Source organism: Arachis hypogaea, chromosome 12 (genome assembly GCF_003086295.3).
Source record: "Arachis hypogaea cultivar Tifrunner chromosome 12, arahy.Tifrunner.gnm2.J5K5, whole genome shotgun sequence".
Lineage (NCBI taxonomy): Eukaryota > Viridiplantae > Streptophyta > Magnoliopsida > Fabales > Fabaceae > Arachis > Arachis hypogaea.
Genome location: NC_092047.1, coordinates 114,108,280 through 114,127,376, shown reverse-complemented (window position 1 = coordinate 114,127,376; position 19,097 = coordinate 114,108,280). Strand labels below are relative to the sequence as shown.

Below are 19,097 nucleotides of genomic sequence, written 5' to 3'. Positions count from 1 at the left end.
CCCGTAACAATTTACTCCCTATTCTCCTAGGCCATTCATGCATAAATCGTTTCTGGGTTACATGGTTAACATATTATATAATCCTCGTGCCTTTGGAACAATTTATAATAATAAAAAGAAGATATTTATGTTTCAAAATTTGATTTAAGGGAATTCAATAATTTTGGTATTGATTTATTTTATTTAAGTAAAAAATTCTATTATTTTTTTTATTCATTTGATAAAATCTTTAATATTTATTACCAGAATGTTAGATATCTATTTTTAAAATTTTATAAAATATATGATATATATTAAAAATAAATTAAACAATACATATGTATACAAATACATAATAACTTATTATGATGTATACATATATAGTATTTTTTTTAGATTATTATGTTTGCTACACTGAATGAATTGAAACTCATAAATATTTCTTCATTACAAGGGAAAAAGGTTCTAGTCATTCTAGATAGATTATGGTTTTCTTTGTAATTAGATAACTAATTTATCATCAATAAGGTTATGATCTTTAATGAGGTCTTGTTTTGACTAGACTGCTGAGTCAGAAAATTGAAACTACTAAATTTGTCATTACCTTATATACAATTTCTTTTATTTATTTATTTTGTGGGGTGATTTTGGTTAATTAATGTTTTTCAGGGGCAAGAGTTATTGCTGGAAACATTTAATAATATTTTACTTGAACTCAATTAGTTAAATGCAGAACTTGGGCTTCACTAATTCAACAATATTTTGTTTTGCATCTAGCTAGATTCAATTCTCAAAATTACACCCTCTCTAATACCATGGATTATGGTAATAAGTACACTATTCCAACACCTGGAATCAAAGTGTTGGTGGTGGATTGTGATTCAACATCTCTAACATTGGCATCTAAAATGCTTCGTATCCTTGGATATGAAGGTAATTTGGTTCTCTTTTTTTTTTTTTTTTCCGTTCTATATGTACTATATACAAAATCTTTTTTCAAAAATCATCTATAATTTAATGAATTTAATTTTGATGCACTGACCATATAAAAAGTGTTTTATACAGTCACACAATCTTTTGGATAACTATTGACGTTGTTAATGTAAAAGGTGGTTATTTTTACTGATGTGACAATACGTAACTATATACACGTATAAAACTACTTTATAATGTACATCAAAATCAAATTCTAATTTAATTACAAATATTTTATCAAAACGAACCAAGCATTTAGAGCATTTCTAATTCTATTTCTAATTTTATTTTATTTTGGATCCAAAAAAAAAAAATTTGTAGGACTATATATCATAAATAGTAATTTAAAACTAAAAATAAAATTTGTTCTTTCAATGTTTAGTATCAGTTCAATTAGAAATTTATATTATTTTAAATTATTTTATCAACATAGTTATACGAGTGATAATTTTATTGGTTCTCCATTAAGATAATATGTATCTTTAATACTGATTTAATTTCTTAAATTAACTCTAATACAGATTTTAATTAAATAAATTCTCTTACGCTTTTATGCAATTATGTGTCACTAATTTAAAAAAAAAAATAATATCTTTAGTAATGGTGGTCGAACCCCTCATAAAATTTTAATTTTATTTGTGTATATTTCTGTTTTGACCAAATTTAATCATGTATCATATTTTTGTACTTTTTTTAGTAACGTTTTCTTTTTCCTATTTAATAGTACTCTTTTTTTAAGAGTTAATTATCAAAATAATCTCTAAAAGGTTGAAAATTCAATGCCTCAATTTAGTGTTGAAAGACAATTCAACTTGACTCGTATTGATATTATTTTGGAACTAGACTGAAGAATTAAATATTTTAAGGAATAAATTGACTCATAATCATTTTAAGATCAATCTAAAACTAACCATTTTTTAACTATTGTACTTGGTACAAAAGTACAATGTATTTAATCTTTACTTTTTTATCTCTGTAATTTCTCATTTTTGACTGATTTTAATTGGATCTTATATTTTTTTTTTTCCCTATCAGTTGTGACTGCTAAACTAGGTTCTGATGCTTTATCAATTATTGAGAAGAATGAGCTTCACCTTGTGCTCATGGAGATTCATTTGCCTGACATGAAAATGTTTGAACTCATTGACAAAATCAGAGAAAGCTATGACATCCCATCTTTCAGTAAGTTCTCATATTACTTTTTTAATCTGTCTAATTAAACTCTTAAATAAAATAAAATTCTTTTCGTTTATTTTAATATTTTTTTACAATAAATTATGAAAATAGAATATACAAAAAATAAAATTATAAAATGTTTTTATAAACCAAACATACCATAAACTTCTGTTATTCTACTATTTTCTTTTCTATTTCTATAAAATCCTAATAATAATTAAATAATAATAATAAATATTGAAAAAAAAAAAAAATAGAAACCAAAATCATTGACCAAAGTATATGTTTGATTGCATTGTAGTTATGAGTGCTGATGAAAATCAAACTTCAAAGTCAAAAGCACTAAGCAAAGGAGCTAAACTCTATTTCATAAAGCCACTTCTACTTTCTGATTTAAAGGGCCTCTGGAAATTTGCATCATGCAACACAAAAGTTTCAACAGTAACCACTGATCAAAATGGATCAAAGAGTATCATAGTGAACAAGGATCAAGAATGCAAACCACTGAATAATAATAACAATAATAATAACAAAGAGAAAAAACAAGAACTTGTTGAATCATCAGTGGTCCAGAGAAGGAAAAGGATTAGGTGGACTGATCATTTGCATATGAAGTTCATGGAAGCTGTTATATTAGCAGGATCTGGTGGTAAGATTTAACCCAAGTTTATTTTTTCTTCATTGACTCAAATAAGTTTTTTGATTCCTTTAAAATTAGCAATTTATGGTTTTGGTTTCTGAAAAGATATTCAGAAACAAATGAAATTGATCTCTACCATCATCTTCAATAGTTCAAAACTATAAACCACTAAGTTTACAGAACCGAAAACTTATTTAATCCTTTTCGATTTCTTGCCATGGCTACTTGCTACATGCTTATAGTCTTGTACAGTAATGATAATGGTTGCTGTTTTCTTTTTCTTATGATGATTAGCTGGTCCTAAGAAAATACATGAGTATATGAATGTGCCAGGAGTCACAAAAGAGCATGTTTCAAGCTATTTACAGGTTTGTTCTTTTCTAAAGTGCAACACTCTTCCTAAGTTTGTTTTTAATATGCAGAATGTTTTTGGAACATGATTTATGCATATTCAATCAGTTTTGGTGCATTAAAATTGCCAGTGTTAATATGGCGATGCTAGATGCTAAATAGTGTTGATAATCTTTCTGCATTAACATTAGCATTATCATCTACTCCTTCTGTTGAAGAAAGAATAAGTGTTTAGTTAAAAACTTTTGTTCATAAACATCTGTCATCAGCACTATTTCTTGAGTTTTGCTTAATTTTAATTTCTTATTATGCATGTTAAAACCTTAAAAGACACTTAATTTGGACAAAAAAGTAGTGCATAAAAGAGAAATTTGTTTGATTATTTCAGAAATATCGCCAATCTTTGAAAGCGCAAGATAGTGAAATTCAATATCAAAGGAAAATTCTATCATCCGAGTCAAATTTAGGATCATACCAATCGAAGGATCTCTTCCATTGCAAGTCAGAGCAATTTCTTGATGCTCCTGCACATCTTCCTTCCACAGAAATTCCAACTGTTCATGAACCAGCTTTGAGCCAAAACCAATTACTCCCAGGGACACTGGTGCAAGGTGAGATGAATGGCAATGGTGTGGAATCTGTGATTAGCCAAGAAGAAAGTTATACTGATGGAAGAGTTTCTGAAGAAGATCAATTAGACCCAACTGAAGATTTTGAAACAATGATGACAAATACTGGGTCTTGTTTCACTAGCTGGAGTCGGCTACTTGATCCTGAAGAAACCTCTTACGAGGTTTCCTCTAAGGATTATACTGCTGAAAACAGTGATTTGAATCGTTCGATGTCGATGGAGAATGACATGTGTCAACAGTTTCCTGCATTTCCTTCAGTACCATCAGGAAATGTTGATGAGATCTTCAATATTTCAAAGGAAACTGAGAATGCCTGTGATGAGGATTTAGATAGTTGGCTAAAAAGCTTATAGTCCAGGTATTATAAGTCATGCAAGTTTATCATTTTTCTTCTATATTTTTAAGGATATTTATTCTTTATTATTATTTAAGGTGATTCTCATTATTATTTTGGTGAATTTTGTAGCTAACAAGGATTCTGAAGAGGCTACTCTGACAGTGGAAGGAATCACTCTGAATGATGCAGTTACTTGAAAATGTGGAAAGGGTTGGAAGAGTATAAAAAGTTAATCAGTAGCTTATGATTTTTCAATGTTCATTTGTTATTATTTTCATTAATTTTGTACTTTGGAGTCGACAAAATTGTCATAAAGACTCAATGCTGGTTTTTACTTAATTTTGATCTTTAAATATAACTTTCCTATTATTATCAAGAACATCTAAACATACATAAGTTTTATTTCCTTACATTTTCATTTATATGAAACAGCATTCAGCATTCTTATATACTGAGACCTGAGGAAGGGAAATGTAAGTAGTGAAATGTACAAGAAAAAAAGGATCTTATATTCACAAATCATCCTTGACAATTATGCAAGCAATCCTAAGCTTTTAAAAGTGCAAGATAATCATCAATTATGGACATAGCTGATGATCTGTATCCAGAACCAAAGAGATTATAGTGATTTAAATAATGATACAGCATATACAGGTCTCTTCTCTCCTCAAAACCTGGCTGTTTAGGCATCACCTGCATACCATAAGGAAACTATTAGCATCAGAAAATTTCTTCATGAAACTGATAGCAAGACATTAATAGTTAAAACAAGTTCATGTCATCATGGCAAGTCAAGGTATACAATAATTTAGCTAGGATAAAATGTGGTGCAAGATAGTTATGAATCATAAGTAGATGTCAGCTAACAAACATTACCTCAAAATATGAATTATAGAATGATGCTCCAAAGCCGGCACACCAAGACATTCCGAATTCTGCCTCACTGTGTCCATCTATGGAACAGGAAAACAGACACCACAATCAGTCCAATTTATTCTTCAAAAAACTGTGTAGCTAACATAATCTTAACAGGTTCAATTATTAACCGAAATTACAGGGTTTTGCTTGCACCTACGCCTCAATTGATCTGAGCTTTCATACTTTGCATTCTTACCTACAGAAAAAACTTTTAGGATTGCAACTTACAGTAGCACGCTGGATCCAATATGACAGGCTCTCCATTTTTGTCAGAGCTGATGTTTCCGCTCCATAAGTCTCCGTGTAGTAAGCATGGTTCTATCGCCACATTTTCAAATAGTTTTCCTATGCTTTTCACCAGTCTTTGTCCTATTAAGCAAAGAATTATACTACATTCAAAATATTATTAAGCTAAAGTAGCTCCACAATAAAAAATGTTGATGCTTATAGATAATCCAAACAAGGATAAGCAAAGTTCGCGAGCTAATGACGAGTTTGACAAATCTTAATAAAATATTTAGGCCGTTGTTATCTTGGAAAAGACTCGTGCTTGTTCTTGGAAAAGACTCGTGCTTGTTCGGACAATGTTGCATAAATCTACCCTCTCTAGAACCCCACCAAGTGAGAACCTTGTGTACTACATCATCTTTTCTTGAGTTTGGTAAAAACTTATACCACAAAGGAACCATATTTCTATTCTGTTCCCAGATAAAAAATTACCTCTTTCATAAATGAGACTGTCGCCATATTGTCTCGATGCTAGCTTCAACTGGTAACCCAATCTATGCTCTCCATAAAATTGAATCCAATCCGATGACCACGTGTTTATTTGTGGAGTACTACAGCGTAACAAAGATTATCTCATCAGATATTAATTAGTACAGAGTGATCTCTATTTTAGATATTTATAAACGCTGAAAATGGACTACTTGGTCACATGAATGATAACAATAGCAATTGCAACAAGCCAATAACAAAGCCACATTTGATGAAGAGAGCCTCTTATACCTGCCAATGGTGTTATCGACATCAAAACCAAAGCCTTTGCTAGATTTTCCGGCTTTATGCATCTCAGCAAGTTTCCTCCCTAGAACAGACTGGGAAGCAATAAATTACAACTAGGCTTCATAAGTTTTCCTAATTAGCAGTAATTTGGGTGCAGCTCACTTGATTGCCTCTGGAAGCGCCGAATTCTATGAATTCCATAATGATGTAGGAACCACCAGTGGGAAGCTCTCCAACCTATAATTTCAAGCAACAAGTTACCTCAAGCTGGCATGTTACAAATAACAAACAACAGTATTCACATCTCTAATGTTAAACCATCTGACCTTATATGGCCTAGGCACACGGATTGTCCTGGTTTCATACATAGCCCCTAAACCAAGAGCCTCTGCTTCAAACATTGATGGTCCAATACTCCTGACATAGGGTTTCAACTTTCAATAGCATAATAGTTGGAAACAGTTCAAAATCAATTTAGAAAAGGGGTAATTTACACCTATCCCCTAAACCCTAAACCTGAGCATCATATACCATAAACCTCAGGGAGATTAGGGTATACTTTTACCTGTTTGTTTTAACAAAGAAAGAACCAGAATCAGTGTCATAGCGACTAGCAAGGTTGATGCAACCACCACCAACAGGACTAATCTTGGTTATCTTTGTGGCTTTCCCTTCAGAAAGAATCCATTCACGAACTGGATCCATACTCATGCTAATGCTGCAAACTATCACACAACCATAAGAGTACAATTAAAAACCTTGGTTTATCTTCTCAGCTATAAATCTAACTAAATAACTCAAAAAGAAAAAAAGGGAACAAAAATTTTGCACACTCCATACCCTTACCATTCAACTTAGAACAAAAAAGGCTAACCAAACAGAAAAGTTCAACCACTACAACAGTGCCCCAATTACAAAACTCACAAATGTGGAGATAAAATTGAACTAAATTGCATGCAATAGAACAATTTAACCCAGTTCACAAAAATCATAATTTATGAGGCTACTTAATCTTTGAAGGGAAAAATGCCAAACCCGAGAAACAAATTGGATAGAAAGAAGCAAAGCAATTCAGCTACACAGACATTACTACTTTACTAGCATTGGAACCGAGTGAGACTATATAAATATAAAGAAATAGTAATATAGATTGCAATAACAAAGTGTATGAGATGAAATTTGATTGATACTTACCAGGTGATGTGTTGATTTTGGTTTTGGTTAAAGAAGTTGGAGGAAATCGAGGGAAGAAGGTGGAAGGTGATATGATTCCCACGTGTGCACTCATCATTGCTTCTTCCCTTTCTCAACACGCCCACCACTAACTCCTTACCTTGCTTCCTCTCTTACTAGTTACTACTTTCTTCTTCTTCTTTATTTTTTTTTTCATCTATGATAACAATAATAACTGTTTTTCTTTTGTCACGTGTTATGAATTTATATATCTTTATGCAGTTTTCTTGCCATCATATCTGGATTCTCTTTCAATACTTCGGTAAATGAATTTAATTTTGATATATACCATCAAATGTTTTTGGGATGCTACACATCTATGTAAGTATATATAACCATGTAATTAAGTTGACCTAAAATTAAAAAAAAAAAAAAAACTCAATACTATTAAATGAAACGTGAAATACATGCGTCTAACACACACGAAAATCGCTCTTGTCCAACGCTTCTACTCCCCCGCTTCTTCTTTTCACACTGGTTTACGCACGGAGCGTCTTCTTCTTCGCCTTCTTCTTCGCGTTCCTCATTCTCCTCCTTTTTTACGTTCCTTCTTCTTCACGTGTTTTCTCTTTATCGTCATTCTTTTGTTGTTGTTGCTGCTGTATTTTTTTGTCTTTTCCTCCTTCTCTCTGGTGAAGAAACAGTAGAAGGTGAGGAAGAAGAGTTTTGAATAGTGCAGAATGAACCGAACACAGTACTCATGGTGAACCGAACACAATACAATTGTATAGTACTGAGTGAATAAAACATAATCTATTATATAAAATCAAATTCAAACAGCTTTCGCGTTCCTTCTTCTTCACGTGTTTTCTCCTTATCGTCGTTTTTTTGTTGTTGTTGCTGCTGTTTTTTTTTTTTCCTCCTTCTCTCTCTAGTGAAGAAGCAGTAGAAGGTGAGGAAGAAGAGTTTTGAATAGTGCAGAATGAACCAAACACAGTACTCATGGTGAACTGAACACAATATAATTGTATAGTACTGAGTGAACGAAACATAATCCATTATATAAAATCAAATTCAAATAGCTTTCTGCAGAATGAACCGAACACAGTACTCATAGTGAAACAATTGTATAGTATTGAGTGAATGGAACATAATCCATTATATAAAATCAAATTCAAATAACTTTGCCTACAATTTACATATTATCAATTTAATTCAATTCAATTCAGTACACCTCGGTCTATTTAATTTAATTCAAATTAGCAATTGCATTCCATTCAATTCGATTCAATCCTAAACCCTAAACCCTGAACCCGAACACTGAACTCTGAACTCTAAACCTTGAATACTAAACTCTGAACCCTGAATGCTAAACCCTAAACCCTAAACACTGAACCCTACCGTAAACCTTAAACCCCTAAAACCCTGAACCCTGAACTCTAAACCCCAGACCCTTAAACCCTAAACCCTCAACCATGAACACGGTGAACCGAAAGTTTGAAACACACTAAACCCCTGTAAACTGAACCCTGAACCCATAAACCCTAAACCCTAAAACCCTAAATCCTGAAACCATGAACCCTAAACCTTAAACCCTAAATCCTAAACCCTGAACTCTAAACCATGAACCAAAAAACAAATTCTAATTATTCAACTTAGAAATTAATACACTAGACGAATCGAAAAACGGCATATATCAATATAGAATTTCACAAAAAAAGTCACTATTCATTAAAGACTATCAACATTCAGAAATTAAACCTGCTATAACCATGGTGAACTGAAATTAGCTCATGGGTGAACAAAAATTTACATTAATAAAAACTAAAACTTGTACGATCCTCTCTTGGAGAATTCATATATGGTGTATTGTAGTCACAAAAAAAAATATGGTGTATTGTAAAGAGTGAAGCTTGACTGAATCGATGATCCAGACAATTTAACCCAACTGAAGGATTTGTCTTCAAAGTTGGAGATATCTTGGATTTTCACCTCCCCTCTCTGGTGCATACAATTAGTTTATTCTTAATTTTGTCTCCATCCCGAGTCGTGTTCCTTATTTTCGTAGAAAAACCGACAAGTTTGAAATAATGTTTGTAGGACTTTCTAGATTCTTCTAGTGTCTTGAAAATTATTCCCACCTTTGGGACAAATTTTTCATCCACAACACAGCTGGTCTGCACGGTGAACCGAAATCTTAATTATGGTGAACCGAAATCTTAACTATGATGAACCGAAATCTTAATCACAGTGAAACAATTATATAGTACTTAGAGAAGAAAACAGAACATATTCGTCTAATTTTTTTAGACTCCTTTCTGCGGACCGAACCGAAAATATGCACGTGATGAACCACCTCTTTAGTACTTACCGAACCGAAAAGTTACTCACATTTACTCAGAGTTACTCTCAGTTACTGACACTCACAGTTACATATTATCAATTCAATTCAATATTCAAATGTAGATAACCTCATTCCATTCAATTCACTTCAAATAAAATTAGCAATTTCATTCCATTAAATTCGATTCAAAATTCAATAATCCAAACCTCATCAAATTGATGCATTTCAAAAGAATCATCAAAATCACACTCATTCAACTGATTTGAAGTTGATTCATTCATTGTTTCAGTTCAAAAGTGCAGATCGAAGAAGAAAACGAAGAAGAAGATGAATGACGAAACTAATTGCGTTGAATCAATCCAGATCCATAATGCAGAGAAGAAAAACGCGAAAGAGGAGAATAACGAATTTAATTACGTTATAAGAGGCGCGTGTAAAACAAACAAGTGTGTGAGACGTGGAGTGAAAGTTACTTGGATATCATCCATGTAATTTTTACATGGACGTAGAGTTTTTCCCAAATACTTTATATTCTTATTCGATCACTTTTATTTTATAGATAGTTTATTAAGTCAAAGAATATAAAAATAGCTATTATTATTAGTATGATAAAAATTATTGAAATATCTGTATAAAATATTTTAAATACGTAAAAATTAAATTAGTGAAGAATATGTTTTTTTTTTTAAAAAAATACAAAAAATAATTCATAAAATTGAATAACCCAACTTAATCAAATTTTTTTTTACTTAAAAGAAAATAAACAACAACTAAAAAAGAAAAAATAAACAAGAAATTGCTTAAGAAAGACAGTCTCGCTGAATACCACTCTCAAACTCCTTTCAAAGCAACGGAAGCTCCACTTGGGGAGAAAGGATCCTCATTGCAGTCTTTGCCATAATGTCTGCTATTGTATTTGCATCTCTCAAGATCAACTGAAGATCAGCACGCCATTTCCAAGACATGATATCTCGGATTTTTAACATCAAAGGATTAATAAACCCAGAGCAATCTTGTAAATTATTGACAATAGTGAAAGCCTCCACACAGTCTGTTTCACATATAATGTCTCTTTGTCCCGAGTCCCATGCTAAAAGAAAGCCTCTCCAAATAGCAAATAACTCTCCTTACAAAATGCTATGACTCTCAATTGTTCCCAGACAACCTCGTTGCCACCTTCCCTTCGAATCTCTGCTAACACAAGCAAAACCAACTCGAGCACCATTGCCAATCTTAAAGGTACCCACTGAGGGAGGAATCCAAAAGCCACTAATGGTGAAGGGGATAGATAATTGTTACAACTCAAAAATATTTCAAAACTACTTTTCCAAGGACAAAGCCATACCCAACTTAATCAAGCTTCAATTGAATATTTTGTAGTTTTAGGATATCTAGTTATATATAGACCTAGCTACATTGTTGTGAGATTAGTCTATTAGCATTTTCTTTGAATCTTTTTTATAATTAGGGTTGGCAATGAGTCGGGTAGAGTAGAGTTTAGACTCTATTCTAACCTTACCCACGAATTGAAAATTTTCTTAAAATTTTACTCTACTCAACCCTAATTCTATCCACACCCTAAAGTTTTAAATCCTACCCTACCCGACTCGACCCTACCTGTAGACAAAATTTTTTTAAATAAATATAAATTTCAACCATTCCAAATTTCACACATATTAATAAAATAGAAAATAAAAAATTAAGTTCAAATTAAAATTAAAAATAATAAAATCTTAAAGAAATTCAACGTAAAATTACAAATAATATGATCATCAACTAGCTTAGTGATTATTTCAAGTTTTTATAAGAAGAAGATTGTGAGGACAAGACTCACTTTTTTCACTACATACATAATTTTTACATATATATTATATAATATATTAAGGGTGCAAGTAAGGTAGGGTATGGTATATCCTAAACCCGTACCATATCCTACCCGCAAACAAATTTGCATCCTATCCTACCCTACCCGCAGCGGATAGGGTAGACAACCATATCCAAACGAGTTGGTCCAAATTAGATACCCGCGGATAGGATATATAGTCAGCGTAAAAAATTATTATTTTTAACTACAAAATATATAATTTAGATAAAACTAATCACAAATTAATTAAACTAATCTTATAATACCTACAAAAAATTAAATTTGTTTTACAAAACTAGCCAAATCTTATAAAGCCAACCACTTCTTTTTTTTCTTTTCCTCTCTCTTTCTCGCTCTCTCTCTCTCTTCGAACCATGTAAACTCTTATTTATTTGTTGAAAGGATTCAATCATTTATGAATATTAAGTTAGTTTTAATATATCATAACCAATGTTAATATTAATTTTTTTATCAGAAATAATAATTTATTTTTCTTAAAAATACAGCATATTGACATGTCAAGGTTGATTGCATCATCTAATTAGATTAAAAAATTGCGTTAACATAAACTAAGTAAATCTATATTTTACATTTAGTTAGTTTTATTAAATGGATATAACTTTTTAGGTTGTGGTTGGAAAAAAAAAAAAACTGAAACCGAGAGATTAAGACGAGTAGACAAAAATTAAAAGGCAAAACTAAATTAAGTGTATATATAATCACCAAAAAAAAAATTAAGTTTATATATTGTGTTTTGTATAAAATATATTGAACTAAATTATGTGTTAGTATTTTATTTAGTTTAAGATAAATATAAAAATTAAAAGATAAATTTAAAATTTAAAATTAAACGAGAATATTTTTTTAAAAAAATATTATTAATTAAAATTTTTATTTTTATTTTAAAAATTTTAGTTTTATTTATCTTTTATATTTTTAAAGTAAAATTTTATATCTTAAAATTAAAATTTTAGTTTTAACCTCTAACCACTTGTTATAATACTGAATTTCAATTCTTAAGTCTCTAAAAACAAACCTATATTACAGATATCAACTTTAACGTCTAAATCTTTTGAAGTAATTAAAATTAAAAAAAAAAAAAACCTTAAAAATTAGAATTGACTACTAAGTATAACTGTAACTGTAACTATAATTGTAATTGAAAGATGTTATCAGGGTCTTATTTCAGGTTCTCCTACAGAAATTGGAAGTGAGGTGTTACTAGAATTAGAATCAACTACTGGCCTCTCATCATCACTAATGTTCCTTTGTAATGAAGCATTAGACTCATCATGAAGAGAGTGGTGGTGGCTTATTGTGAATGCCACACTTGTCACATTCTTTTGTTCAAGAGCATTTCTAAGTGGCAAACGGCATACAGGGCATGTAGATTGCTTTCTTAGCCACATATCAATGCAAGAGACATGAAAACAGTGCCCACATTTTGGTATGATCCTCAACAATTCTTGCTCTTTGTAATCTCCCAAACATATCACACACCTGTAGTTGGAAATGTCCAATGTTACAAGTTCAATGCTTAATTTATAAACATGCTCATGTTATTATAAGTTGGTTAAAAAGGTTTAATCACATGGTCCATACAAAGTTATATAAAAGTTGTGGAATGAATAGTAAAGTGAATTATAAACATTTCATTGTCAAATAATCATTTTCATATATAGTCAATATATTGAGTATTGACCCATGCCTTATCTTCGTGAACTTATTTTTCAACTTATAAGAATATAAAATGCTTGTTCTACATCATTTCTTATCCAAAACTTAGAAATTATGAAAAATTGTTAGGTTATTAATAGTGGGTTAATAATTAAAATAATTTTTGAAATATTACATGTTCTTTAATTTAGTTTTTAAAAAATTAAATGACTCAAATTGATCTTGAAAGATACAAGAATAAATTTGACCAATTTTTTTACTATTTTCAGATTTATTCTTATATCTTTCGATATCAATTTAAAACGTTTGATTCTTTAAAAACTATATTAATGCACATTTGATCGTTTAGGAAATATTTTGATTATTAACTTAGATAATATTTTTTGATTGCACTAACTTTATATTTGTGTCCATATTAATCAATTTTCTATTTTTTCTACTAAAACTATTGTTCCTAACATTATCCTAATTTTATTGATAAATAAGCTTTTCTTCCTTTTAAATCTCTTGTAATTTATGATTTTAATTTCTATGAATTGATTTTCGTGGTTATGACCCAAATATTTTCGAAAGACATGATAGTAAAACATTTCACTTATTTCTAAAAATTATAGACCAAACCATAAAATAATAATAATACAGAACTAAATTATATATAAAACTAATTTATGTACAGAATCAAACTCTATTTAAACCTTCACCTTTTTATAAATTTGATTGAATTGTTCAAGAAGAAGAAGTGAACTTAACTGTGTACATTCAACGGAGCTGAAAGCCTCTTTGTTGAACTTTAAAGTGGGGATTGCAGAAACAAAAGCAGGTACTCCCTCAACAACATCATGTTCTCCCTAACAATGAAAAATACTTAAATTAAATTAAATTAAAATGGATATATAATAATTTCACCAAATAGATTGATGAAAATGAAACATGCCAGAGAGAAATGAGAAGAGTTCATGATAGGAGAGGTGAAATTAATTATTAATTTATCATTACCCGTTCTATGTCTGGTCTTGATTGAAATTCATATATAGTCCTTGATGATGAAGATGATGATGATGCTATATACCTTTGAATTCTCCCACAAATGATTCTTGTGCACACAAACACTATGAATGTTGCACTCAATCCAAAACCAATTATTGTAGTCACCAAGTTCGTACCTGAACTCCCCATGACATCAATCTTAACATAATACAAACATATATGTTACACAAAAACAAATGACAAATTAAGAACACAAGAACTTTTCAAAAATTGAAAAAAAAAAAAAAAAAGCATTATATTTATATAGTAGACAAGTCACAACCCCACAAGTTCTAACAAGAGATAAATAAAAAAATAGAGAGAGAATAATTATGACTTATGAGTACTTGGGAAAATATTGTGGTATGGAATAATCGAAGTGGATTTGTGGAAGAAGAAGGTTTAAATCTCTTACACACCTTGAGAATCATTTTCATGGGGTCCACTTTTCAGTGAGTTGACCCACTCATATCAAACTGTTTTCATGGTAGTTAGTTGATTCTTCAAATTTCTTTTTTTTTTTTTTCAACAGAAATTTGGAGACACACATATTGTAGAGAGGATAATTCACTTATATCAATATACGTATCTGGATACATAAGTTAATTTATTAATAAATATTAAACTACGATCAACTATGTATAAATTCAATCAAATACCAATACCATCTATAAATTCAGGCTTTATATTTTACTTTAGATATAGATTTTGACTTTATGATAATTTAATTACAAAAATATTCAACTAATTAATCCATTAGTGAAAGATAATAATTAATTAAAAATTTCTTCTATAAAAATAATTATCAGGAATTTGAATATTTTAGACTAATTTGTAGCGAAATTTGAACTCTATTTTAAAGTCTATCGTTGATTAATAAGTTGCTGTATGGATAAGGCAAGATCGAATTTTTGACATTTATTTAAGCAAACAAGTGAATTGGCCACTTGATCGATCTAAGTTGGTTATAATAAATTGACTTTTGTTATGTGATTCTGAAGTTATAATGAAAAAGAAAAACAATATATATATAGTTAGTTGCAAAAAATAAAGTTCTATAGGCAGGGAAAGAAGTCTGGTGGCCACTTTAGGATATGGTCAAATGTATTGAGTTTTTGGCAATTTTGTAGTAAAAAATATAATAACAAAATGATGTTTGAAAACCATGGCCTTTAACTAGTCTTATCTCGTAAGATAAATCTTATTACTCAGGTATTTGGTGGCATAATATATTTTTATCTGAAGCTGATGAACCCTTTTTTTTTTCTCCTATCTTTAGGTGGATGGATTATGATAACAAAACAAAAGTCTCACCTTAATTAAAATCTATTGACATCACCATAAACGTAACACTTGGAACTCTGACAAAGTACGTTTATTATTTAATTGAGTGACAACAAAGTACTTATTCTGTAATAACCTACTAGCGAAGTGGTTAAGGAATGGAGGAAAATTTTTTCCTCTTGTTAAATTATTTTATTTGTCAAATTACAAACAATTTCTTGACATCACCAGCTTTTCAAATGAACAAGGAACAAGTTCAATAGCTTAATAATCGAGTTAAGTTCTAAAATAATTATTGAGATTATCCGTTTGTACTAAAATAATTTTTAAAATTGGTAAAAATATATTATGATAATCCCTAAAGACTAAAGTCGTAATAAGTCACTTAATAAAAAAAATAAAGAATGATTAATACACTATATTTTTATTAATTTTAAAAATATAATTGACAATTAAAATTTTAAAAATTATTTTAATGCACGCAACCAATTTAAACGACTATTTGGAGTCTAATACGAAGAGAAATAGCGCGCAAACATTAACAACCTGAAGTGAATATGCTTTTTACATCTTAGTTCTACAGATCCCACATTAGAAAGCTAATGAAATATAAACGACGACATAGAAACAAATTCAACTACTATTTCATTTCTTTCCCTGCTCCATCAATGCTTAGTTGACTGAATCAAAGTCTTTGGTTTTTTTTTTTAATATGCTTACAGAAAACATGTAAATTGTTAATTTTGCTCAAAGAAATATAGGTGACTAGGTGGAGAAAAAGAATCCACACCAACCTAATGTTTCACATTACCTACTTAAATCAATTAAAATTCATTTACGATTGTATCTTTCAATATTTGGAATTATCTATGATGTACGGATAACATAAGATATGATACAACATGAAATTTATAGACACAATTTTAAATTTTTATATGACATAAGAATATATATATAATATAAAGTATTTTTTATATAAATTTTAATAATATTTGAATATTTTATTAATTTTAAAATATAAATTAATTTTTAATTAGTTTTAATATTTTTTTTAATTATATAAAGTATTTAAAATATTTTTTATTTTAAAAAATAATAATATATGCTATTTTTTAAATTATTTTAAAAATACATATTAAAAATAAGACTAGACACGTGATAATATTTAGGGATGTCTAAATATGCTCGTCGAAAAATTTTTTATTTTTTATTAAGACACAGTAGCATGTCGTATTCAAAATGTGTTCGATATATAGATTCAAAAACTAAGCAAAGTGTCCATACTTCATAGACAATGAGAGTAATCGCAGCCGCATCATTGACCGTTACCAACTTACCATAATCCTGACGTTAATTGGAGTTTAAGAATCTTGTGGAGAAAAAACGAGCATAAGCATGATTTTCAAAGTTTCTTGTATGTATAGTTACTACAGCCAAGTCATACAATGTAATATAATCAGAGCTATTAACTGCATCTACATTTGATGTATGAAGCAACTTGTCAGAGTCAAACGCATGCTCTCTTACACTATAGCCAGGTTTAGTTTAAGTCTAGTTGAAAATTGTTCAATTCATAACCACTTTCTTTCTTATTAGTTGATCTGTCAGATGCTGCTAAGTCAAAATCTTCAACACCATTTTGGATGGAGGGATTTGAAGGTAAGGGAAGAAGACTAGTTTCATATTCTATTTTGTAGGCTTGTCTAACAAAAAAAAAATGACTAAGTGCTCCAATAGTTTTTATGGTGATATTTTAACAATTCGACCAGATATCCTTTAAAAATAGTATAATATTCAGTTTTTTATTATAATAATTAAAAAAATAAAATAAATACATCTAAAAATTATGAATAAATTTAGTGTCTTTTTTAAATTAAATACACATCCAAAATACAAATTAAATAAAATTAAATTTTAAATTTTTGTTTTAGATTTAATATATTTAATTATTAATATATTATAATTTAAATACACATCCAAAAATCAAATTAATTAAAATTCAAATTTTCGATTTTAAAATTCTAAAATAAACCTTAAACCATCTAATTATTAACTAATACCATACAAAATCCTAAAGGAAGCAAAGCAGTCACATTCACCGCACATCATAAATTCAGAGGCGCACGTCGTCCGTGATTTGACATCCTCCGCCGCCGTTCATCCGCGCCACCTTCCTCCTCGACGCCACCTTCCTCCTCCTCGTCACCGTTAGTCTGCATCAGCGTCGTCGTTCGTCCGCGCAAAAAACGTACCTAAGGTTTGGATGGGTCGTCTTTGTTTATAGAGTTTTTCTTTGCGCATTCTCTGACACCATTGCTTTTCTTATTATTCTGTATAATTTTTTTTTAATTAAAAATCGAATAAAATAGCCTAAAAAGATTCTCATATATATTACAATGTTAAATTATTTTTGCATGTGCAATTTTTGTATTTTAAAAGTGTTTACGTTTTTCACTGTGTTTTGGATGTGTTTATGTGAGTTTTAGTTGTCTACAGGAGAATATTATATGAATTTTACTGCTGCCTGATTGTTCTATTCTCATACTTGTGTTGAGAATTTATTTATTTTTATTGGTAATTTTTTGTTGAGGATTTTTCTTTTAAAATTTCAATCAGTAGTCAAAAAGCGATTAATCAACTTATCATTGATCATTTATTGATTTAGGTACTATACAGCTAATCATTTTCTTCTTATAAAATTTGAGTAGTTTTGAAATAGAATACGGGTAATCAAATGCTCAATTATTGAGGCATTATTCTTTTAAAAATTTTGATGATGACCGAGAGTTCTAGTGGTTACTAACTTTGAATATGCACGTCGTGTTTTCTTTAACCATTAATTTAGTTATTTAGTGATTTGGGTTGTGTAAACATATAATTTTAGATGTGTAATATTATCAATTTTGGATATGTAATAGATATAAATTTGAAGCATCGTCTTCAAGTTCTTAAAGTAGAATTATTATTACGACTACTACGTAGGGAGGTAATTTATACAATATAATTGGTTATTCTGTATACAATATTTTTTCTTGTTTGTACAGTGTGTCCAACGTAATTTGAACGATGTTTATTAAATTTAGAAGCAGTTTAGCGAGTTATAATAGAATGCCACCATTATATGCATGAATTTTGGCTAGGTTTGAGATTTTTTGTTCAATTCGCTATGTTTTTCTGGAGCTAACTGGTTGTGTTTGGATTTTTTTTTAATTGTGTTGTTAAATCTTCTTTGTTTTTAATGACTCGTATTTTGTAAAAAGGGTTGTTAATTATATCATTATATGTTAATTATCATGCTTTTAGTGGAAGTACGTCCTTTTACTATATTATTACCCGTAGAATATTTAGGGTCCATAGTCTCCTATGATATATGAATTTTGGATGTATTGATGAAATAATTATTGTGGATTATTGTCATTCGAGATGTGTTTATGTTGTCCCCTCAATTCTGGATGGATTTTCGATCAAACTTTATGTTTAACCTTATGATATGAACACTGAACTTTGTCCTTTTTATATGACTTTTAGATGTGTTAATGAAATACGTAAGAACCATTTTTAATAATTTTAGATGTGTAGTTGAGTGTAATTTTTTCTTGTATCCAATATGAACTAAATTTTCAAAGTTATCCCTGAGTGTAGTTGAGTGAAATTTTATTCAGTTACTCAAGTGTAAAAGACTAGTGTGAAATGATGCTACTAAACGAATTGATAAA

The 19,097-nt window shown here is 29.7% G+C and overlaps 3 protein-coding genes across 4 annotated transcripts; 1 reads left to right on the top strand and 2 right to left on the bottom strand.

The window, feature by feature from the left end:
* The first annotated feature begins 794 nt into the window (after positions 1 to 794).
* On the top strand, positions 795 to 4,539 carry LOC112728429 (two-component response regulator ORR26). Its single transcript, XM_025778553.3, has 6 exons — positions 795 to 912; positions 1,990 to 2,136; positions 2,432 to 2,779; positions 3,065 to 3,138; positions 3,510 to 4,111; positions 4,220 to 4,539. The coding sequence occupies exons 1-5, from the start codon at positions 795 to 797 to the stop codon at positions 4,104 to 4,106; spliced, it is 1,284 nt and encodes a 427-aa protein (XP_025634338.2). The 3' UTR covers positions 4,107 to 4,111; positions 4,220 to 4,539.
* Positions 4,540 to 4,578: 39 nt separating this feature from the next.
* On the bottom strand, positions 4,579 to 7,623 carry LOC112728430 (protein-ribulosamine 3-kinase, chloroplastic). 2 transcript variants are annotated; one of them, XM_025778554.3, is made up of 9 exons: positions 7,208 to 7,623; positions 6,579 to 6,738; positions 6,340 to 6,430; positions 6,176 to 6,250; positions 6,017 to 6,105; positions 5,729 to 5,847; positions 5,237 to 5,377; positions 4,967 to 5,043; positions 4,579 to 4,783 (listed from the first exon to the last, which is right to left on the bottom strand). In XM_025778554.3, the coding sequence occupies exons 1-9, from the start codon at positions 7,302 to 7,304 to the stop codon at positions 4,637 to 4,639; spliced, it is 996 nt and encodes a 331-aa protein (XP_025634339.1). In that variant the 5' UTR covers positions 7,305 to 7,623; the 3' UTR covers positions 4,579 to 4,636. The 2 variants fall into 2 exon arrangements, with proteins under 2 accessions (XP_025634339.1, XP_025634340.1); XM_025778555.2 differs by having other exon boundaries at positions 7,049 to 7,210.
* Positions 7,624 to 12,526: 4,903 nt separating this feature from the next.
* LOC112729447 (RING-H2 finger protein ATL5) lies at positions 12,527 to 14,502 on the bottom strand. Its single transcript, XM_025779639.2, has 3 exons — positions 14,068 to 14,502; positions 13,822 to 13,919; positions 12,527 to 12,894 (listed from the first exon to the last, which is right to left on the bottom strand). The coding sequence occupies exons 1-3, from the start codon at positions 14,245 to 14,247 to the stop codon at positions 12,567 to 12,569; spliced, it is 606 nt and encodes a 201-aa protein (XP_025635424.1). The 5' UTR covers positions 14,248 to 14,502; the 3' UTR covers positions 12,527 to 12,566.
* Positions 14,503 to 19,097: the final 4,595 nt, after the last annotated feature.